Below are 23,934 nucleotides of genomic sequence, written 5' to 3'. Positions count from 1 at the left end.
CCAGGAGGTTTTAAAACAACATATAATGTTTAACACTGATTAGAACAGTTTCAGTTCTTTTTTAGCCACCTGTGATTTCTTGTAATGCTCAAATGACTTTAACACCACATATTTGTGACCACTGCCTTAGTTGGAGAGATAATTGAAGAATTGAAATCAATCAATAAGATCACAGAAATTAAAGTACATATATAACTTTATTTACGGGACCTAAGATGGTCCACAATAGAGGTGGTCAATCTATAATTGCTTTTATTACCCGTCGATGATTTCATAGTAGGGTAGCTTTTGACAGTGATAAAGAGCTAGTATGTTTCGCCTTGAATAAGGGGGGGTTTAGGGTTAACTTTACAAAAATAGATGAAAAAGGTTGCCAAAATGAAAGGCAAAAATATGTTGTTGAGATTGGTCAAATCAAATAAATGTTGCCATTTTTGTTGACTACCATGTTGTGTACCATGGTCAGACTTACTTAGTTCTATAAAATAATTACTGTTAACAAAAGATTTCTTAGAATAGTCGTCCACGACCAATGTTTTCATGTAAAAGAACATTTAAACCCCGATTGTTTTTGTTTTTTACCTGCCGGTTCAGTGAGTCAAGTCAACCAGCAAAAGTAGGAGGTTCCCATTAAAAAAAGTAAGTTTTTAGTTTTGACCTCCAGGCTTAAACCCTCCCTACTTATCTGGCTGATTTAAAAGTGTTCTACAATTGATAAAAGGTTATAAACAAACAGTTTCTCACAAGCTCACTAGGCTAGTGACTCCATTAAGCCAAAAAAACACAGTTTATATCAAAAATAATTTGTCTATAGCTAAACAACAATTGCAGACACATTTTCTTCTGGTAACTGGATTGTTTATTTACATCAGAACATTGAGCTATGAATATATATCTCAAAAGTCATGGACTAAACATTCACAAACTTTTTTTGAATCCTGTGATCGGATGTCCTTCTGTGACAGTAACACAGTAATTTTCATCCACACTCTGACCAAAAGTTTAGTTAATAACATTGCAGAGATATAACACATCAACTTGAATGTACTTGTGCTGGTGTAGTCTGCCTTGTATTTTGCTGTCTAGATACACAGTTACACCTCTTCACAGTTTGAGTTGTTGCCTCCTAATTTTCTTTATTAAAAAAGGAAGCAGGCAGAGTGTATTTAACAAGGCTTTGATCATTGGCATTATTATTTTCCATTTTCTGAAGAAATATTCAGACTCACAGCTTAAAAATTTAGTATGTTATTGGCAGTAACCCTACTTAAAACATATGTGAAGATAGATGTGCATATTTTACATGGCTAGCCTCACAAATATCGAGGGATATACCCTGTCTATTATTTCCAGGAGGGGCCATGGCGTAGATGGAGAGTCCTAGAGCATTTAATGCTTATTTTGAGCTACGCAGACCCAATTAGAGCCCGCGCTCTACTAGACAACTCCCGGCAACATCCAACGGCACACACAGTGTGCCATCTTCCCAATTTCCCTCACATGGCTTGGGTTAACCCGGGGCTATGGTAACATTCACTCGCCCATGTTGAATCGCCGTCAAGAGGAACTTCCTCTCTATTAAGTCTGTCCTTATAACCTCCTGCCAAGTCTTTCTCGGTCTGCCTCTGGGCTTTGCCCCAGGAACTATCAAGTCTCTACACTTTCTTACCCAATTATCCTCCTCCATTCTTTCCAAATGCCCCAGCCAATTCAATCTTCTTATCTGGATAACATCTTTAATTCTACGGAGACTTAGCCTGCTTCTTAGCTCATCTGAACTCTTTCTGTCTCTCAGACTGGCATTACACATCCACCTAACCATTCTCAATCATTCCTTTCTAAACGGTCAAGATCTTCCTGCTTCACTGCCCATGTCTCACTACCGTACAACATAACACTTCTTACACAGGCCTCATACAACCTACCTTTTACCTCAATTGACAGGACTCTGCTAGTCAATAAAGGAAGTAACTCTCTAAACTTTTTCCAAGCAGAACCTATCCTGCAAGTAACACTTCTTCCTACACCCCCTTCACTGCCCAACATATCACCTAAGTAACAGAAGTTCTTAACTATCTCTAACGAGCCACTGTTGTACATCATTAAAGCTGGAAATACTTCATTCTCTATAATCTCACCTTTGCAACGCTTACATACAAACTGTATGCCAGCTCTTAACCTTCCACTAATACTACTGCACTTCTTATGTACCCAATGCTTGCAAGTCTGACAAAAAATTGAGTTACTACCAACCCCTTTCCTGCAAACTCCACAAGGCCACTTTCCAACTACAATGTCACACTTGGCTGCAATGCTACTTATCATGACTTTAGACTTTGCTGTGTTTACCTTCAGCCCTTTCTCTTCTAGTCCTTTCTTCCACTTCTCAAACTTTTCAACTAATTCTTCCATCGACTCTGCTATGAGAACCAAATCATCTGCATACAATAACTCCCATGGACAACCTGTTCTGAACTCCATCGACAGCGCTTCTAAGACTAGAATAAACAACAAAGGACTAAGTACAGAACCCTGATGTACACCAACATTTACACTAAATTCATCACTAAGTGAATCGTTAATCCTGACACGACTTCTAGCATTGCTGTACATAGACTGAACCATCGTAACTAGCCACTCATCCACACCTAATTTTCTCATAGCCCACCAAATAACTTTACGTGGCACTCTATCAAAAGCCTTCTCTAAATCTACAAAGGCAAAATAAAGATTCTTTCTCTTTCCTAAATACTTTTCCTGAAGCTGTCTGAGTAAAAATATTGCATCTGTAGTGCCACGCCCTGGAACAAAACCAAATTGCATCTTATCTATATCAATTCTTTCTCTAAGTAACTTATCAATCACTCTTTCAATAACTTTCATTACTTGATCAACCAACTTCAAACCTCTATAGTTACCCCTTTCTAATGCATCACCCTTGCCCTTGAAACAATTCACTATTACACTCGACTGCCACTCACTCGGAATAGCACCATCCTTTATAATCTGGTTAGCAAGACTTTTAATAAGCTCAACTCCAATATATCCAGATGCTTTTACCATCTCTGCAACAATACCTGATACTCCTGCAGCCTTGCCAATCTTCAATTTCCTAATAGCCTCCACTACCCATTCTGTCTTGATCTGCATAGCTGGCCCTTCTACGACATCATCATCAGACAAATTATCCTCGTCCCAATCAAACTCAGTGTTAAGCAACCTCTGATAATGATTCTTCCAAGCTACCCTTTTCTCCTCCTCTGTGCTAGCCAAAACACCTTCATCATTACATATACACTTCTCACCTACAATATCTTGATTAGTCTTCTTCATTTGCTTTGCTATCTTGAATACCTCATTGCGCTGGTCTTTCCTTCTTAACACATCTGCAAATCTGTTTCTCTCTGCTTCTGATTTTGCCTTATACACTGCTGTACGAGCCCGGCGCTTAGCTTCTAAGTAAATATTTTTACTACCACCTGACTTCCACTTTTTCCAAAGTTTCCTCTTTTCCTTTATACACTGGTCAACCTCATTATTCCACCACCAGGTCTGTCTATGTCTAGCTGGTCCTTTCGTCCACCCACAGGTATCATCAGAAGCTTCTAGAAGACAATTCTTCAAAGTAGTCCAAGTACTTTCAACATTGTCACTATTACATTGACTATTGTAGGCTAACTGCTGAACTTTTGCACTAAATTGTCTTGCTACAATCTCTTCCTTCAGCTTCCAGACTTTTCGACGGGGCCTGTACTTTCCCTTGGCTTCTTTGACACTCTTCAAGATAATATCACAAACCAGCAACCTATGCTGGGAAACACACTCTTCCCCCGATATAACTTTCACGTCCTTCACCACTTTCTTGTCTGACTTTCTAACCAAAAAGTAATCTATCTGTGTCTTACAACCACCTGACTCATATGTTATCAGCCTACTCTGTCTCTTACTGAATGATGTGTTGCAAACCACCATGTCCGTTGCCATTCCAAACTCAAGCAATCTCTCCCCTTCCTTATTTCTGCTCCCAAATCCATAGCCTCCATGCACACCTCTATAACCTTCAGATGACTTCCCAACATGACCATTAAAGTCGCCGCCCACCATGACAAGTTCAGTGTCTCCAAACTTTGATGTCACTGCTATTAACTCATCATAAAACTTATCTTTATCTTCCTCACTGAGTCCACACTGTGAAGCATAAACTGACAGAAAAGTGACAATCCTATTACCTATCAAAAACTTTATCACTATAATACGACTATTAACACGCATAACATCTATTACTTTTTCTACCCACTTCTCTGCAACGAATATGCCAACTCCTCCATATCCATCACTATTACCAATCCAAAAAAGCTTATACCTTGCCCTCCTACCTTCCACAAATCTCACTGAAGCTCCTCTCCACCTAACTTCCTGAACACAACACATATCAACAGATCTACGTTCTAACATTTCAACTACTTCACCTGCTCTACCTCTCAGAGTGCCAACATTTACACTAGCCATCCTCAACCTAGTGTTATCTACCTTGTGATGTGATAGCTGGGTAACAGTCTGACGATGCTCACATCTGATATCTGTCCTACCGTGCGCGACACCTTCACTCCTTAGAGTTCCAGCCTCGTTTACGCAGTTTGTCTGATCAACTATTTTTACGGCCATTAATAAAGAGTTTTGGCATTTTTTACAGCTGGATGCCCTTCCTAGCGCCAACCGTTCACAGACCGGACTGGGTGTTTTTTAAAGTGACACCATCACTATGTGGCATTTCATGGGACTTCCACAATCGCCCCTTTAAACTAAGGTATGGTGGAGGACGTTCAACTCCTCTCTTGTCTCTTAAGGAGACCCTTCACCTAATACTGAACAGACAAACCGAAAAAATATCTTCAATAATAACCAACTGTGTGCTTAATTCAAAAACAAGTTAGCTCTGAAAGTTGAGAATATGACAACACCTAAGAAGACTACTTATATTTTGCCTGAAAAGTTGCTTTTCAATAGATATTATAAAAATAACAATAACATTTTACAAGACAGCCACAAGTGTTAATGGGCAAAGGCGATATTCTACATGTCATATCAGTGCAAGATTCCTGAGTAAGCATTTTGTGTCACGTTTATAAGGCTGGTAAGGAAGGAGCTCAAAAGAAAGCTTGAGCATGCAAGTTGACAATTGTTTTGACCTGTACTCTGATAATTAGCAAATGCAGGTAACATCATTATTTTGTTTGAGAAAAATTCTGTATTGTAAAGTTAATATTATTTTTTCTTAGGGGACTTCAACTCAATTAGTATTCTATGGGCCCAACCAACCTTAATTTTCATGAAAACAAAAAAATAATATCAAGCAAAAAACACATTCTTTGGTCATGGTAATTTGTTGCGATGAAAATAAAATGCGTGATGCACTAATTAAATAGTTATGTGGTTTAACCAAATGTTCAATTTTTATGTGATTTATAACAAAAATTAGCTACTTTCGCTAAAATAGTTATAACACAAGTGTAAAACAAGACAGATTATTATTGTTGTAACACCCTCCTTTGTTATGCTTTTTATATGTTTGAAATTACGCTATCTAAAATGTAATTCTGGGGAAGTTTTTTTAAGGTGCTGGTGTTGAAGATTACATCACATATTTGTATAGGAATCAGGCAAAGTTTCCAGGCTTAAATTCTTTCTTTATATGAATTTAAAAAAGAAATAGGCAAAACCAAAAAAAATCAAACAAGACCATCTTATGAATTTTAAGTTATCAAAGCCTAACCTTATTTAAAAATATATTCTTTATGACTCTTTCCTGTCTGCTAGAAAACTTCTTCAGTTTAATGTTGTCATAAATATTTCAATGTCCATCACTGGACATTTCAATGGGTTATTTAGTGAAAAAAACACATCTATCGAACTGTTAGCAGTTCGATAGATGTGTTTCATTGCAAAGTTATCATCCCAACTTTGTCATTAAACGTTTACCATATTTTTATTAACAATCTTTTATGAATCTCAATAATGACCATATTGTCTGTGTGTAGAAAGCACCACGATATGTAGATGCCATAATTTTTGAGTCTCTCTAGAGAGTATAATTCAATACTTATTGAGCTTGTAAACAAGAATTCCCAAAATATTCTGATTTCAAAATGTGTAATATTTGGAATATTTGGTTCCCCAAATTATTATTACTTTGAATTTTAGAAATTAGAAACCATGTTATTGTTGCAACAACAAACATACATGGTCACAACTTTAAAGTGAAGCTCAAGTAGTTTGGGTCAAGTGTCTTTCTGTCTTTTCTTAGCATAATATTTTGATTTTGGTTGTTCAGTTAATCAATTATGTGAAGAATTGATATTTGTGATGTCTTAACCCTGAGATTTTTATTCGCCATAAGCATAAAAAAAACTTATAAGTCATGCAAAACGTGGTGCATAAAGTTTTTTTAAAAGGAGGTGTGTATATCATCATACTAACTTAATATATATTATAAGTTCACTTAATGTTTTTTTATCTTTATTTTTGCTTCTCTTGTTAAAGATAAATTATTAAATTGAAGTGTAACTTTTTCTGTTTAAATACAGTTTCAATTTATTTTATTAAGTGTTACTTATTGTCAACTGTTAATTCTGTATTTTAATGTATTTTAATTACAGATAGAATGTCTTCGTATGTTGGATTTGCTAATTTACCAAATCAGGTGCATCGAAAAACTGTAAAGCGTGGTTTTGAGTTTACTTTGATGGTAGTGGGTAAGGACTTGCATATTAATATTTATGTATCATAGCTTAATGAAAGATTTCTCTAAAAGAAATAGGGATTTATTAAACTTATTTAGCAAAAAGAGTATATGATAACTGTTTTTTAAAATAGATGCAAATTTATATGTAAAAAGTTTAACATGTGCTATTAGACTGCATCTCTTAATTTTTAAATTTCGTTTTCACTTAAGGAGAGTCTGGTCTTGGTAAATCGACATTGATTAACAGTTTGTTTCTGACAGATTTATATACTGACAGAATTGTACCCCCTGCTAAAGGTATGTAGTACCGAGCATAACGCATATGTACTTTATATTGTATAGGTTGTTAGTATTTTTTAAAGTTGCAATGTTTTTATCATAATATCTACAAGTTATTTCTGCTTTGTTTGTTTGCTTTATTTTTGTAGTTTTGTTTACTTTATTAAAAAAATTTGTTATGAATACATGGGCATTGTGTTGTGTTGTTTTTTCTCAACACAAAAAAGTCTGCCATGTGTATAAATGGTTTTCTACCTTATAAAGCATAATAATGGTTATTAAAAGAAAATTTTGTATCACATACTGACTCTTCAATTTGGTTATTGAAGCTGCTTGGTGTCGATTAACACTTCACTAAACATCAAAACATATTTTTCTTTTTATTATGAAAGTTTCAACACATAAATGCTGCACAAGCTCTTCCATTTTTGTGTTGTCTTTTTCTGACAAAATTTTTGTCCTGGTTTGTTTAGTGCTGCAAGCATTTAACTGTAAATACTTTCTAATTTGTAAATACTTAATAAAAATATTTTTGTGGCTTAAAATGTTGAGAGTAGTAAAAACATTCCATTGCCTTGTAACAAGAAACTATTTTTAATCCCGCAAAAAAACACTTAAGGAAGAAAATTGTATTGTTCTTATTGTTATTCATAGATCGAATCAAAAGCACACTAAACATAGAAACATCTGCTGTAGAAATTGAAGAGCGTGGTGTAAAACTCAAAGTGACTGTAGTTGATACTCCTGGTTTCGCCGACAGCCTTGACTGCTCTGAAAGGTATGCACTCCTTTTACAAACTCGAAGAGAGAAATGCAAAAAAGAGGTCAAAAACTTTATAAGCCCTAAATTAAAGATTGTGATTATAATAATGATTGTACCTTAATTGCAGTCATCTCAATTAGAATTGCCATTGGTTGTCCTGTGATTGCGAATGTAGTTTTAAATCTAAATTTAAATTTTTTTGGTTGCTTTTTCTGACCAGTGCATGTAATAAATTGAGGATTGGTTATTATGTTTATTTTTTCACATCTTATTGATAATGGATTTAGTGCTCTAAAACATTCACAAGATGTCTATAGTTTTGTTTTTTATGTTGCCAATCATCTAATTTGTTATCTAGATGTATAAGACCTGAAGTAACTGTTTATCAGCAATAATAAATACAACCTTTTTTCTTAGTAATCAAATACCTGATAATTTTTCCGAAGATTTAGCAGGAAATAATATTTTTGATCTATAAATGCATTTGGTTTAATTCTATATATTGTTTTAATCTTTCAGTTTCATACCCATTGTGAAGTATATTGAACAACAATTTGAAAATTACTTGCGTGATGAATCTGGATTGAATCGAAGAAATATCACAGATAACAGAGTGCATTGCTGTTTTTATTTCATCAATCCCTCTGGGCACGGGTATGTGGAGTTTTTTGTTATTGTCCAGAATACCCTGATTGAAATTTCCAATAGAGAGCTTAAACATATAACGCATGATCAGCATTTTCAGCAGCTTAATGAAAATACAACAAAACGACATCACAGATGTCTCACAAAAAAAATTATGGAGGCGATTCTCTGTTTTTTATGGCCTGTCTTGATTAAATTTGTCACTATTTCTGAAAACATGTCATAAAATACATTGAAAACCAGATAGCTAAACTTCAAAGTTTGTCCCAAATGTAGCTTTACGCGTTTTAAAATTGTCAATGTTTAGTTGTCAATATGTATCTGGTAGGTAAGAACTTCTTAAATGTGCTAATTCCTGCTGACGTCAGCGTAACCCTTATTTATGGACCAGTATTGCATTCACATTGGGTTTTAATGTGACTGTTTTTATCAACAGGTAGTCCTCTGTATTATATGAGTTACCAATTCTGGTTATATGGTGATTGTAAGGTCTTTAAAATGCCTCAATGAAACTTGTGCGCTTGAAGTCCTTTTATTATGTACTGTGTCGTGTTTTATGAGTATTGAAGCGAGTGTTAAATTCAAAGTGATCTCGCATTATTTTTTATACAATTTCTCGACCATTTCATCACTTTCAGATCTTACCTGTTCACCCACTGAACTTATAAGAAGTGTTGTTGTGTTATTTTAGTTTACGTCCTATTGATGTCAAATTCATGAAACTTTTACACGAGCGTGTTAACATCGTACCAGTAATAGGCAAAGCAGACACACTCACTAAACGTGAACTGGCTGATTTGAAACAAAAGGTACGCTCACACTGAATTGTCTAATTATTTTACAAATGTTTAGTGTAAATGATGAAATACGCGAAACAAAAATTCGTGATTTTGCTTTTTCTATTCTTCACTGTCCTACTGTTCGGGTACCGTAGTATTCTTCTCTTGTCTCTGTTAATGTCTAAAGCCTAATTTTCGCTACAGACAATAACGAAACAGAGATATAAATTTTTGTCCCTTTTCCCGGTTAAAAAATAAAATCATTTCTACGTTTTTCTTCTTGTTTAAAGGTGGAAATCGTCTGGGTATATAGGGCAAAAAGAAACAAATAAACAAACAAACAAATAAACAAGCAATAAACAAAATAAAACGTAAAACAATAGTTTACTTTAATATTAAGTTTGTTTATTTTAGTGAGGTTGTAATATCTTTCATCCCCGTTAGGGAATGTTCTGTAAAGTCTTCGTATACTTAGCAATGTTAGGGAAATATTTAGGTGTTGCAAGAAGCTCGCAGTAATCAAATTAAGATTTATGATTTCCCTGAATGCGATGAGGATGAGGAGGACGAGTTTAAAACGCTGACCAAGGAACTGAAGGTAAGCACACACGAAGCCCAGTAACCACATCGTTTTCACGCGTGAACTTTTAGTACGGTATATTTTGAATGATTTGGTAAGCAAAATATTCAACGCGGCCAACGTACAAAAGACAGGTCTTGTCGAAAGCATTCTTATTGAACTGAAAGTTATATAGGTATACGCACAGCCATTATAATCAGCCATTATATATCTTCCCTCAAGCAGAATAACTGATGAAATAGTTTACCCTCGAAGAGAGCTGTCAATGTTTTTTAATACTATCTTTGATAAATTTAATTAGATCCCGATAATTTTTCTGTCCGTTTACTTTATTAACGGAATCTTTGAATAAGCTTAGAAACTTTTCCAAACACTTCACGCGCTGATTCAAATCAGTATTACGCATAGTATCAAAATCTCTATATTAACAATAGCCGTGTTCTATCCGTCTGTCCGAAAAGAAACGTCATGTTACGAAAACAGGTAATGCGGTTTATAATAAAAACCACACTCTGTCTGTCTTTATAACTCGTGCTTCGCTGTTTCAGTCCGCAGTACCGTACGCCGTCATTGGAAGTAACACAACGATTGATATACGTGGGAAGAAAGTGAGAGGAAGAAAGTATCCATGGGGGATTGTCGAAAGTAAGAATTTTCTGCAAGTTATCATGGTCTTTCTTTTTCATGGTTTTAGTGGATAGGAATTTTCTGTGCGTGTGCTATATTCTTAAAACCACTAGTCGTTAGCCTGTGGAAAAAGTCACGGGTTCGCCCGTCCTTTTTATACCGCATTGCGTGCGTCTCGCTACTTGCGCAGCTAAGCTACCATTTTGCGTAACAGACAGACGGACAGACGTATACGGGTATTATGTTATAGATTTTAGTTTTCTGTCGGGTTGAGGAGCTATTCTGTTATACTGGATGATAGTTAATTTTTGTTTGTTCTTCATCAGTGGATGCCTAAAAATAAAATTTGTTTCTCTATAGTATTAGCCGTATTCTGTCTGTCTCTGCGCAAAATGGTATTGCAAGTGGCGAGACACACACGAAATGCGGTATAAAAAAGACTGGAAAACGCGTGGATTTATCGACGGCCCACTGACTAATTTGGTTAGATTGAATTAAAACTGCAATAATTGTCAAAATTGAAGACAACTCGCTGCGGGCGAAGGCGCAGAAGAGTTAAAATGTTGTGACGGATCCAGCGTGCCACCCGTGTGGTTTCTATATTAAGCACAAATTTATCTTTTTTTTAGTTGAGAATCCCAATCATTGTGATTTCATCAAGCTTCGAACTATGTTGATGTAAGTATGACCCAATGTGCTGTATTTAGAATCGTGGCCAAGCTGTGTTTTAGGATAGAACAACTCGTTTTTTTCGTCCAATATTATTTTACCTGTATTTATATAATGTATAATGACAATCTGTTAACATTTTTAGCACGTATATGCAAGATTTGAAAGAAGTCACTCAAGACTTTCACTATGAAAATTATCGAGCGCAGCGATTATCTACCCCGCCTGGAACACCTAGTAAGGACCGCAAGAAGAAGAGGTTTGAACGGTTTTTATAATTTACCAATGTGTACCTCTGCTGCGGGAAATTAAATGTTTCGTAGAATTACGTACTGAGAATATGTTTTATGCTTTCAAATTTTGACGTTTTCATTCCAAACTTTGTCAGTATGATAATGGATCGGAATTAAGGTGCCCGGCGCTATGTACAGGTTGTTTGAAATTATTTCCGACATATTCTTTATAAAAAACAATAACGGAAAACTCAGACATAAAGGGTGTCTAACAGGCTATAAAAACGTATAACAACATGTCGAAATCTTTTTTTTGCAACATTTTCTTTCTTTAGTATCCAAATCTTTTTGTCGACAAAGTTACACAGAATGCTGTAGCTTTTTTGTCTAAGGCGGTAATCCGAGGGAAAGTCAAAGATTGTCCTCTTTTTCATATAGCTCTAATACTGGCGCACAAGAAGTCGTTGATGGTAAAGAAGCTGATAAAGATGAAATGTTGAAACAGAAACAACAACAGGTGCGAATAACTTACTCTAATGTATTGAAAACATGAAAGAACACATTTGATTGATTAATTGATTGATTTGTTTGATTGATTTCTTGCTTGATTTCTTGCTTGCTTGATTGATTGCTTGATTGGTTGTTTTGATTGGGTGATTGGTTGGTTAATTGATTGGTTAATTTGTTGTTTTGATTGGTTGATTAATCGGTTAATTGATTGGTTAATTTGTTGTTTTGATTTGTTGATTGGTTGGTTAATTGATTGGTTAATTTAGTTGATTTGATTGGTTGGTCGATTGATCGATTGATTGATTTCTTTTGACCCATCACGCGACGCTTTTTGTCTTACTTTTAGCTTCTCGAGATGCAAGAACAGCTTCAAAAAATGCAGAGAGCGATGGAAGAACAGCAACGAGAGAATGAACATCGGAGATAATATCGTTATGATTATCCGCGGAAGAGAACCGGTTTATCAAATCCCTTTTTTCTATATATATATATCGCGATGTTCCCTTACATCGAATTACAAGTAGTTCGTGGAACATTATCATCAAGAATATTTAAAATTTTTGTACAACATTTGTTACCCCCGTTTTACATATTTATGTAGTGTTCTCCATCGTAGAGATTTTTTAGCACACTTTTAGGTCCATCTGATGACAGACATTAATATTTTCAAATGTCCTTCGTTAAACTGTTATAGACGAACACTCATTGTCGTCATTTTTACGTCGGGTTGTAAAAACTGCTATGATTCTCAACGCGCAGTAGAATTTTGAAAGTGTGTTTTGAAGTTTTGTTTTGAACAGTTTTATTGTTGTTCATCGTTTTGTTTGTAATATCATATCTGAATTTTTTGAACACCTTATTTAACTTTGTAGACATTTTTTGTAGATCGAAACAAACCAAGAAACGATTTCTATTTTTCTCATAACTGGAATGCTTCAAAGGGATTTCTCAAAACATGTGCAGTTAAAGCCACTTTCCATTTAAGCATTCTTGGGTGCAGCTTGTAAAGTCTATCAAGCGTGCTGGACAGGGACGCCCGTGTTTTGGTAGACTGGGCGCTAAAGTCGGATAAGTTCAACTGTTTGATCTGCGCAATTTCTATTTATTGCCCACGCTTTGCGCAGTGTTGCTCGTGAGTTTTTTGTGCTGCATCAGAAAACAAGCCTTTCGGTTGATATCCAACCTCGTCCCCAGGGCATTTTGTATCCTTCCTTACACACACATAAAAAGGAGGCTACAGACGCTAAGAACGAGTCGGTATCGCCCTGGAATAAAATAAATTTTGCGTTCACATGAAGTGAAAAAGACCGGCATCAAAATTGTTTTAACGACTTTGTTCATTTCCCCAACTTATGCCCGATGTTCCACACCAAAATAAAACCAAAATAAAAAAGTCCGTCAGAGTTAAACATAATCAGTGCGATTAATATTTTCTGTTCAGTATGTGTATCATATCCACATAATGTTTATCAACAACACGTTAAAATTTCTACGGTATACATTATCGTCTATAACATGAATAGACAAATAAGCCAAGCCTGCATAATGAGAAACCTTGTTCAGACGACATTTTTGCCAACTTTGATTCCAAGGCCTGTAGCGTTTCATTTTCATATAAAAAACATTGGATATTTTGCTTTTATGATAAACGAGATAACTGTTCAGTGATTAGGCAATGAGGCAAAGTTGTTATATTGAATTGGATCAACTTTTTGTGTTTTTATATGGAGATACTAATACAACAGAGAAGACGATTTACATATTTTAAAAATTATATTCATGTCAAGGAAAATCATAATTATATACTATACAATAAAACCTCTTAAATTTGCAGAAATGACAACCTGTATTTATGCACAGCAACCTCGCCCCCAGGATTCGTCTTATCACATGTCAATCTCACATGTGGAAAGGTCTTGTGTACGAAGTTGTATACGCAACTGAAATTTTCTAAATTTAATCATAAGTGACAAAATTTCGAGCAAGTGATAAAAAAGGGCTTACAAATAATTTGGCCAGTTGAATATTCAAAAATGGGATTCACATTTTTTGAGAATTATTTTTTTTAAATGAACAACTAAAGTTTCAACAAGGCCTTAATTATTTGTTGACGCTGATGAAATTTTAAGCGAGTAACGAAAATTAGAACCAGCAAATTATTTGGGCCCATAAAGCAGACAAAATCTGGTAGGCGATAAGATATATCTAAAATTTAATCTGAGAAGTCATATAATCTAAATACAAGAATTTAGTCATCAATGAATTGTACCAAACATTAAAACATATGTAAACTTTCATTTTTAAAAGAATTCGTCGAGAAAAAAATATCACAAAGCGTCTATGCAGCACCCACTTAAATGAGCGCCCACTCAAATGAGCACCCACTTAAATGAGCGCCCAGTCAAAAACATAAAACAAATTTTGAGCGCATGGTTTGATTCAACTCTAAATATAAATGCTATTATAAAGAAGTAGAATAAAGTCAAAAATAAACGCTTTTTTCAAGGCTGTAGCAGACAATTTTTTGTCGAAGTGGAGGTGGGTTAGGTTAAAACATTAGGGATTTTAATTTTCTAAATTTGGCCAAATTCATCCTCTGCATAGGTTTCTTACATATTAACCAAGCTCGATAATTTGTTTAGGAGGGGTTAGTTCCCCGGAAGCCTAGGCTACTACGACCCTCTTTTGGTCCGTTGTTTGTCCGTTTAAGTTTTGCACGCAAATACGGAAGCGCAGTAGAAAATATGATTAATACTCAACTTCTAAAACAAAACGACAAGACATAAAGTTTATGTCTAAAGTTGCATTGCAAGTTAGGTTGGCAGTTCATCCAAATAATTATCTTCGTCAAGTATTGTTCATTCTAACTGCGAATTAGTTTTAACAATCAAATTTCGACATCTGTTGAATTTCAAATACTTTCTTGCCAGTAGATACATTAACAGTAGGAAAATCAGGTAAACTGGCGCAAGCAGTATGATAGCTTCGATGTAAAAGAAAGCATCGCTAAGAACTAACATTGTCTGTGTGAAAGAAATATCAGTAAAATAACTATAGGCCCAAAACAAGTTTACTGCCGACAAGAAACACAGCAAAACTAGTGATATCGTTTCTGTCCAATTTAAAAACCGACTTTTATACGGTTTCACTCGGATATGATCCACCAAGAACAGTAAGAGTGGGAAAAGCATCAAATACAGCCTTGTGATTGGATTAATAGAAAACGTTCGAATGATGACGAGCACCAACCGCCGAAAAATCAACATGGCTTCCCAAGTAACAAAACCAATGTCTGTTTTCCTCCTTCTGAATGGTTCATCTAGAACCAGCAGAGCGTGTCGTAGATAAATAAGATCCTCTTTTGATTGGGCGATTTTTGAGGCGTATTTCCAAGCGCGAAATCGGAAATAAATGCAACTGGGTGGAAAAATAATCAACAATAAAAACTCATTTAGAGTTACTTTACATGAACGAGCTAAATAACACCCTGAATAAAGAGCCAACGAAAAAGGTATTATCCAGAGCCCAACAAAAACACCAATGACATACTGCCACCACTGGTAACACTGTACGTTCCCATCCACATATAAATGTTGTGAGTCCTCCCATAACGTTACACAGTGCAGCATTTCAAACGAATACGACGCAATCGGTGCGTAACAAAGCAGCATCATTTGAATAAGACAACACTTTAAACGCAAATTTATTGGAATTTTGGATAAACACGGGATAGTCTCATTTATATCCTTTATATCATTCACACTTTCATCATTTAAAATTTCGCTACATTGTGTTGGTGCCGAACCATTGCATTTGCAGTAAACGTACCATCCACAATACAACGCTGCGATGATAACGAAGGTCGAGACTGCAAAAGAAACTTTTACTGATTCTCGCCCAACTGGGGTTAAGTCTTTCACTGGACACATTTTTAAGTCATTTTCGCCAAGATTAAGCTTTATATTAAAGAATGAAGTGACGAACTCCTTCCAATGTAATCCATATTTACTTGGCTTAGGCACTCGTAGTAAATTATACACTTGATAAAAGAAGAATAAAACTTTAAAGATACCAGCTACTTTCGTTTGAACAGTTTGATGTCTCTTCACATGAATTCCTACCTCCACCTTTTCTTTAATACTCTCAATTTTATCCACTGTAACATATCTTTCTTCTCGGCATTCATTTTCGCTTGGCAAACTACGGCGTTCCTCTGTTTTGTCTTCGTTGTTTCTGTTTCTGTTGTGACCGCGACCTGGATCTTCGTCGTCATCATCGTCGTCGGCCTTGTAACCGTTGTTGTCGTCGGTACCGTAGTCATATTCATCGACGTCGTCGGGATTGTAATAGCTAAAATCGTCGTCATCAACCACAGATACATAGCTTGTGAAAGTAGGCTGCGAAGCTCGTGAATTGATAGAGTATTCGCTATCCAGGCTAGTTAATATACGCCTCTTTAGTGTACTTGACTTTGAAGGTATAATTTTGAACACTCGCTTTGCAGTGGCGATAATATCCTTAAAATACATGATCACGACCACATATAGTAAAGCTGCCATGACAAAAATAGCCCAGAACCAATGATCAGGACAATGGCGATTATTAATACAGCCTACAGCTGCTAAATTCTCAGAGAAACCTTGTTCGCACTTCCCACATAGAATACCACTACGATTGTAATTGCATGTGTTATAGGACGTGCATAATTTGTTGTATGCCGAACAACAATAACCTGAAGGGCAAGCTGTAAACACGATTTCATCACTTGTGTTGTATCCCCAAAAATTGTCATTACTAACAATGTCATCTCCACATTTACCACCTGTAGGACAGAAGTGACATTTTGGTTGTTTTGTGACAAGTGTGTCATTCTCCATGTCCTCTTGGCCTGAATGCAGGCTGTATGTTCCTTTCTCACATGGATTACAATAATACAACATTAATTTATAACTGGTAGTTTTGTTATGTAAAGAACGTTTCTTTGAGAACACTCTATGATTTGTTGGACATTCAAAATGGTAGCCATTTGTTATGTTGACTGCGTTGTCATTAGAATGGTAAATCAATGGGCTAGTTCCAAACACTTGAAAAATTTTAAATTTCGTGTTGTTTAGTATCATTGTTGATGTGGAATAGATCACACCACCAAACAGAGAGCTGTCGTATGCATGAAATGAAGAGTTTGTTATTTTCAGAGTTTCATTTCCGCTTTTAGTTCCTCCTCCGTTAAAAATAATGGATCCGGTTTCCCTGTGGAAAATGCTTCCACCAAAGAGCTGCGCGGAATTATTTACGAACTCGCAATTTTCAATATTCAAGTTACTCAAGCATGTTATCGCTCCTCCTTGACTTTCAGCAATGTTATATGGATCATCTATGCTATTTTTTTCAAAATAGCAATATTGAACCAGTGCAGGAGAGCTGATATTAAAAATATAACACCCTCCACCTGATGCTGCTGCGTGGTTGTTAAAAAATACACAATTTTCAATTTTAACCCTTTCTAGGTTTCTCAGATGGAGAGCACCTCCAAGTATACCAGCGTTATTTTCGAACGTTGTGTTACTAATGTTTACGTTTGTTATGCCAATCAAATTCAATGGTGCGTAACCTATGTGCCCATTTGTGAATCTATTTTGCAAAGTATTGTTAAAAAAAGTGGAATTTTCAATAACAACGTTAATAATTGTGGTTTTACGGTTGAGAGCATCTACTTGGATATTAATGGCTGAGTTCAAACCTGCAAATAGCGTATTTACTATACGCAGGTTGAAAACGCTGTACTGTTGCGATGCCGCGTGTGCAATATCTATTCCAGTCTCGAGGGTCGAGCGTCCTTTAAATACTGATGATGTTATTTCAACTATAAGATGTGAATTACCACTGTTATGTATGATATTGTCTACATGTTGAAATGTACAGTTATCTATGTAAATAGACAGCCGCATTGCTAAAAATGTATCGTTTATCAATGAAGCTCGAAGATCAGTGACAGTAACGTTTTTTAAAACAAAGTAAGATACAGTGACTGGAGACATGATGTTCAAGCCAATGAAATCAACCCCAACGACAGTTATTGCAAATATGTGTCCTTTTAAATCAAATATTCTTTCCACGTTTGTAGCGTTTGGCTTGATGATACACTTAGCTTCCGGTCTGCGTTTTATGCATTTTATATAGAGTATAGACGCTGATTGTAGAGGTTTTATCTGAATTGTCTTATTTATTGAAAATACATCACTTTCGGTATGACCGTGAAGATGACAATAAAACGTGCCGTTAAAATATTCTTTGTAGCGCAACTCGAATCCATAGTGGATGCTCCGGCACGGTGTTTCTTCTGTCCCACATGATGGATGGTCGTGACCGTAAGAAGCATCAATGTGGAGGAGTTTGTCTCCATTTACACCTAAAAAATTAAGTTACTTCGATAAATTCTCTACGTAAATTATTTTCTCCAGACCACCCACCAAATAGTAAGACTGTTGTTGCTAAGTAACGCTTTTGTAACCTGTGCCAAACGCTCTTTTCTTCGTAGATAATGTTATTACCATGTATGACCTCTAAACTATATATATAAATTTATTTTTTTTACTTAGCTTTTGCGTCCTCTCTGTGTCTTATATTAACCTTCTTGTAACTCTGCTACAAGGCCTACGAAATTATGCGAGGGTTGTAAAGAGGACGGGGTTGGGTTGGGTTTGGTGGTTGGTATATTGCTTTATTTTGAGAAATAGTAAACCGTTGAGAAGACTATATATTCTAATGAAACTTTAGCATCCAGATAACCAATTTGAAGATCTTAAGTTTTGAAAACAACCATGGTGGAGCCTTTTTTGCCGCTATATTGTAATCTCCACCTCCAAGACCAATTCGTCGACGCCGAACAATGTGCAACATTTAAGTTAATTAAATGTCTAATCCTACTGATTTCTCTTTATCCCACCATTTTGAAAACAACCATGGTGGAGCCATTTTAAGGAAAAAAGTGCAGAAAACCTATCCGAACATTTTATTTCCTGAAATGTTTTGATATCTCCTTGGTTTTGTTTATTTTGTGAACCTGGTGTGATAGTTGGTTTTTTTTAGAAAGAGAATTTTTTGTTCAAAAATTTGTTCTTTTACAAAAGCACGTTACAAGAATTATTTTGAAGTTTATTCTTTAGATAACATAAATTCCACTCTTTCTTGTTGATTCCACACCATATTTTTTCTTTTCTTTTATCTAGACAGAGACGTGCTCAAATGATTAAGTTATCAAGCGCCTAAAAATTGCAAGACCACAGTATGAAATTGTTTTTAAAAAGACAAAAAAAATCCAAATAAGCTCAATCTTTGCTACCTAAGCCTGGCACAGAAAGAAAATCAAGTTTCCCTCCTCGCACAGTTAGTTTTAAGTCGACCTCAGAGCGTAACAATAACTTAGTTCTGGATTTATCTGAAATTTTCCGCTAAAAGTTTCCCGCCATCAACTTGTACTTATCTATTTCGCACGGAATATTTTCTACACATATTAAAGAAGAAAATTATGCTATGTACATTTATAATTGTCCATGTTCCATATCATAGTGCAGACTTAAAGATAACAGTAAAAATGTACAGGCATCTTTTTGCACCATCGAAATATCACTTATTTCATGGAGAATGAGGACGAGGTTGGGTTCATTTCTCACCCTAATGTGCGGAGAATTTCCGCCGCCATCTTTACTAACCACTTGACAGAATTCTTCTGAGAATAGGGTTTATTTACATGACTTGATCTAAAGATAATCCGAAGCGGTTCTTGTTGACATATCTCAGACAACGAGTGACGTCATTACTTAACCACTTGTTTTTGTTTAAAAAACGCTTTCAGGTAAGTTTTCTTAGAGCATTTATTTGCAGTGTTTTATACAGAAATAAGGGTCAACGCAAAATTCAGGTCGACAAATAAATGCTTATTATTAATGTTATAACCGACAAAATTTGGCCTGATTCAACATGGCTCATTAAGACCTCCTGGCAAATCGACAATAAGAGAGAAGGGAGCATTGGTACGATAACAAGGGATAAGCATTCGTATCGTTTTTTAAACATATTATCTCAAAAAATCATTTCCTTGTCTTCTTTCCTACGCTTATATAGGAAAGAAAAAGACAGCTTGATGAAAAAACGTCCTCGGAAAAAGGTTGGAAATAATGGGCTACTTCAACGTCATCCCCAGGGTCTTGTGGCCCCTGAGCTGTTATTACGGAGTGGCCAACAATTTCGCCGCTATTAACTTATCAACAAGGCAAAATGCCCTATGAACGAGGTTGGGGCTACTTTAGTTGAGATATTTAAGCAACAAAAAAGCGCATACACAAAAAAGCATATGGGCGTACAAAATTGACGTAGGAAATAAACGTAAGAAATGGGCGTAAGAAATGGGCGTAAGAAATAGGCGCAACTTTATGTCCTAACTTAGAAACAAGTTTAGTTATGCGAAAATATTTATAGAAACACTTCGTTCAGACTGTAACAAACCAGTTAAAGAATTTCGGAGCTAAAAGGTGGAAGTGATCAAACTGATGGAGTTGTTAAACTTTATTTTTTATAAAAAAACGCAGCTATGATTGTAACATACCTGATTGACAAAGTTGAATAACAATGCAAACAAAACACCAAAATTCTTTCTTGCACATGTTCACACCACAAGCTACTTACAACTAAATCGCTAGACAAATAACATTTTTAATCTTTTAAAAATAAAATACAGTCTAGTCCCAAACCCCTTCTAAAATTATTTATTGAAGGCACTATGGAGATCTGAGAAGGAGATTGTCAAGATATTCGTAGAAGGAATGTGATTTCTTCGAACTTTAACATCATGTAGTTGTAAATAATCATGTTATTTATAGCCCTGTTATAGAAAATAAATAAATAAATAAATAAACAAATAAAGATATTATGTCTGCAGTAATGTGACAACTAAGGAAACATCATATACCAACGGTAGAGAGTGAATCTCCGTTGTTGAATTTATAAAATACTAAAATGAAATTAAGCTTTTTAATATAGCTCAATCAAAAATAAAAGAAAGTAATTTATTTGGCTGTTCTGGTTTTAAATCACCACTTAATAATTTTAAGGCTTGATTGGACAACTTCATTTCCAGACCACTATTATTTGATTAATAGTGATATGGAATTAGACCAAGAAAATTAAGTGGAAGAAAATCAAGAGTTCATTAATCTTATATAATTTTGTCATTTTGTAAAAGTAAACAAGTTTGACAAGTGATTCTGCGTCTTTGTGGTTTATGACGACCATGAAGTTAAATTGCGATTTGCCTGTTTACCAACCTCGTTCCTAGGCCTTTTTTTCTTTTTGACAGTCATCAAGTAAGTGTTAGCCGCGTTAACATAGCAAAAAACCCCTGGGGACGAGGATGCATGTTTACAGGTTAATGATATGCTAATGTTTAAAAACTTGACGGGTTTTTTTTACATGCGCACTAATTCTTACAGTTAAAAAAGCAAAACCATATAGGGTGAAATGAATATTGTAGACTCTCTTTAGCACAAGATCTAAAAGCTATTAGAATTAATTCTTTTTACTTTTTACTAATCTTAAACGAATATTTCGTTTGAATTTTGGATTCAGTTTATTGTTGTGTTCAATTAATTTTTTACCTACAGGAATGAGTGCGCATGTCTATTGATCTCGACGCGAAAACAAAACATTACGACGCACGAAAAGTGGACTATAAAAGGCTTACCGACAGGTCAGAGTGTTTTGATTGTGAATTCACGGACGTTACACGTTTTTTTTTATAACAAACATGTTTATAAGAGACCTACATGTAGAATCTTCAAAAATTTAAAAACTTTTACTACATTCTATTTCTATTTCCGAAATAAGAAACTTTTTTCTAATTAATTTTTACAATTAATTAAAGAAGATGTTACGATCGTCACTATTGTGTTGTTGAGAAACGAAAAATATTATATTTTTTATTTTTAAACCAAACTAGTCCAAAATATAAAGGAACTTTTAGAACTAGCTATTTATTTGATATAAGAAATCTTTTTTTAACTAGGAAAATTAAGAAACTAATTAAGAAACTTTTGGAACTAAAAACTTGGAATTTCAGCCTACAAATAAGAAACTTTTAGAACTAGGCTCTTCGCGAGTTTTCTTATAAAAACCTTGGAACTCGAGGTTTTAACTCAAAGAGTTCTACGGAAAAAAATGAGTTTTATGTAATATGAGAACCTTTTCAACCCCTGGCCTTTTCACGGCCTCTTTGGTTTGCATCCATGGTGTCTTTGATTTCTTTCTGCGTTCGAGTATCACCGTAATGCTTCGATCCATCTGGGTTTGTTTTTATTCGAAACCTTTTGTATGCCTCACGAGCAGCGCTGATAGCGCTTGATACTTTTAAACCAGCTATCTTCGTAGCATTATAGTTAGCTTTCTCATGTGGACCTAAATTACCACCTTTGAGATTTGCTTTTTTCATTTCGAGGTAACTTTTCCCAAATGCTGCAATTGCTTTTACAGTTTTTGTGGGGTTCTTCACAAGACTTTTTGCAAGTGTTGCAAGACCTGAAATTGTAATGATATATGATATAAATACATTTACGAGATATTCTGAATATCAACCACTGTTGTTTCATCATCTACCTGTTCGATGTCCAGTACTGTCACGTGGTCTGATACTAAATAGCGGTCCTTTCTTTACCACATCTAATTTTTCACCTAACGCCTTTTCACGGCCTCTTTTGTTCGCATCCATGGTGTCTTTGATTTCTTTCGGCGTTCGAGTGTCACCGTAATGCTTCGATCCATCTGGGTTTGTTTTGATTCGAAACCTTTTGTATGCCTCACGAGCAGCGCTGATAGCGCTTGATACTTTTAAACCAGCTATCTTCGTAGCATTATAGTTAGCTTTCTCATGTGGACCTAAATTACCACCTTTGAGATTTGCTTTTTTCATTTCGGGGTAACTTTTCCCAAATGCTGCAATTGCTTTTACAGTTTTTGTGGGGTTCTTCACAAGACTTTTTGCAAGTGTTGCAAGACCTGAAATTGTAATGATATATGATATAAATACATTTACAAGATATTCTGAATATCAACCACTGTTGTTTCATCATCTACCTGTTCGATGTCCAGTACTGTCATGTGGTCTGATACTAAATAGCGGTCCTTTCTTTACCACATCTAATTTTTCACCTAACGCCTTTTCACGGCCTCTTTGGTTTGCATCCATGGTGTCTTTGATTTCTTTCTGCGTTCGAGTATCACCGTAATGCTTCGATCCATCTGGGTTTGTTTTGATTCGAAACCTTTTGTATGCCTCACGAGCAGCGCTGATAGCGCTTGATACTTTTAAACCAGCTATCTTCGTAGCATTATAGTTAGCTTTCTCATGTGGACCTAAATTACCACCTTTGAGATTTGCTTTTTTCATTTCGAGGTAACTTTTCCCAAATGCTGCAATTGCTTTTACAGTTTTTGTGGGGTTCTTCACAAGACTTTTTGCAAGTGTTGCAAGACCTGAAATTGTAATGATATATGATATAAATACATTTACAAGATATTCTGAATATTAACCACTGTTGTTTCATCATCTACCTGTTCGATGTCCAGTACTGTCACGTGGTCTGATACTAAATAGCGGTCCTTTCTTTACCACATCTAATTTTTCACCTAACGCCTTTTCACGGCCTCTTTTGTTCGCATCCATGGTGTCTTTGATTTCTTTCGGCGTTCGAGTGTCACCGTAATGCTTCGATCCATCTGGGTTTGTTTTGATTCGAAACCTTTTGTATGCCTCACGAGCAGCGCTGATAGCGCTTGATACTATTGAACCAGCTATCTTCGTAGCATCATAGTTCGCTTTCTCATGTGCAGCTAAATTACCATCCTTGAGATTTGCTTTTCTAATCTCAAGGTAACTTTTTCCAAATGCTCCAAATGCTTTTACAGTTTTTATGGGGGTTTTCGTAAGACTTTTTGCAAATGTTCCAAGACCTGAAGTCATAAAAATATATGAATTATGGTATAAATAAATAATATAAGTATAAATGTTAATAAATATTTTTAATAATAAATCTTCGCCTTGTTCAATTTTACCTGTT

General features: G+C 35.4%; 4 protein-coding genes across 4 annotated transcripts in view; 1 reads left to right on the top strand and 3 right to left on the bottom strand.

The window, feature by feature from the left end:
- The window catches only part of LOC130623636 (mediator of RNA polymerase II transcription subunit 19-B-like), a 38,132-nt gene that overhangs the window by 9,592 nt on the left and 4,606 nt on the right, over window positions 1–23,934 (bottom strand). The gene's annotated exons all lie outside the window — the stretch shown is intronic.
- On the top strand, window positions 535–12,731 carry LOC130623632 (septin-1-like). Its single transcript, XM_057439136.1, has 12 exons — window positions 535–639; window positions 6,657–6,752; window positions 6,953–7,039; window positions 7,676–7,799; window positions 8,304–8,438; window positions 9,121–9,238; window positions 9,705–9,806; window positions 10,337–10,433; window positions 11,045–11,093; window positions 11,230–11,343; window positions 11,756–11,834; window positions 12,174–12,731. Exons 2-12 carry the CDS (start codon window positions 6,662–6,664, stop codon window positions 12,252–12,254), a joined length of 1,077 nt encoding a protein of 358 aa, XP_057295119.1. The 5' UTR covers window positions 535–639; window positions 6,657–6,661; the 3' UTR covers window positions 12,255–12,731.
- Window positions 13,588–21,675, bottom strand: LOC130623627 (uncharacterized). Its single transcript, XM_057439126.1, has 2 exons — window positions 20,433–21,675; window positions 13,588–18,236 (listed from the first exon to the last, which is right to left on the bottom strand). Exons 1-2 carry the CDS (start codon window positions 20,488–20,490, stop codon window positions 14,686–14,688), a joined length of 3,609 nt encoding a protein of 1,202 aa, XP_057295109.1. The 5' UTR covers window positions 20,491–21,675; the 3' UTR covers window positions 13,588–14,685.
- Window positions 21,783–23,837, bottom strand: LOC130623229 (uncharacterized). Its single transcript, XM_057438705.1, has 4 exons — window positions 23,429–23,837; window positions 22,952–23,350; window positions 22,475–22,873; window positions 21,783–22,396 (listed from the first exon to the last, which is right to left on the bottom strand). The coding sequence occupies exons 1-4, from the start codon at window positions 23,835–23,837 to the stop codon at window positions 22,068–22,070; spliced, it is 1,536 nt and encodes a 511-aa protein (XP_057294688.1). The 3' UTR covers window positions 21,783–22,067.

This window comes from Hydractinia symbiolongicarpus, chromosome 13 (genome assembly GCF_029227915.1).
Source record: "Hydractinia symbiolongicarpus strain clone_291-10 chromosome 13, HSymV2.1, whole genome shotgun sequence".
NCBI lineage: Eukaryota > Metazoa > Cnidaria > Hydrozoa > Anthoathecata > Hydractiniidae > Hydractinia > Hydractinia symbiolongicarpus.
This window is presented reverse-complemented; position numbering and strand designations above follow the sequence as displayed.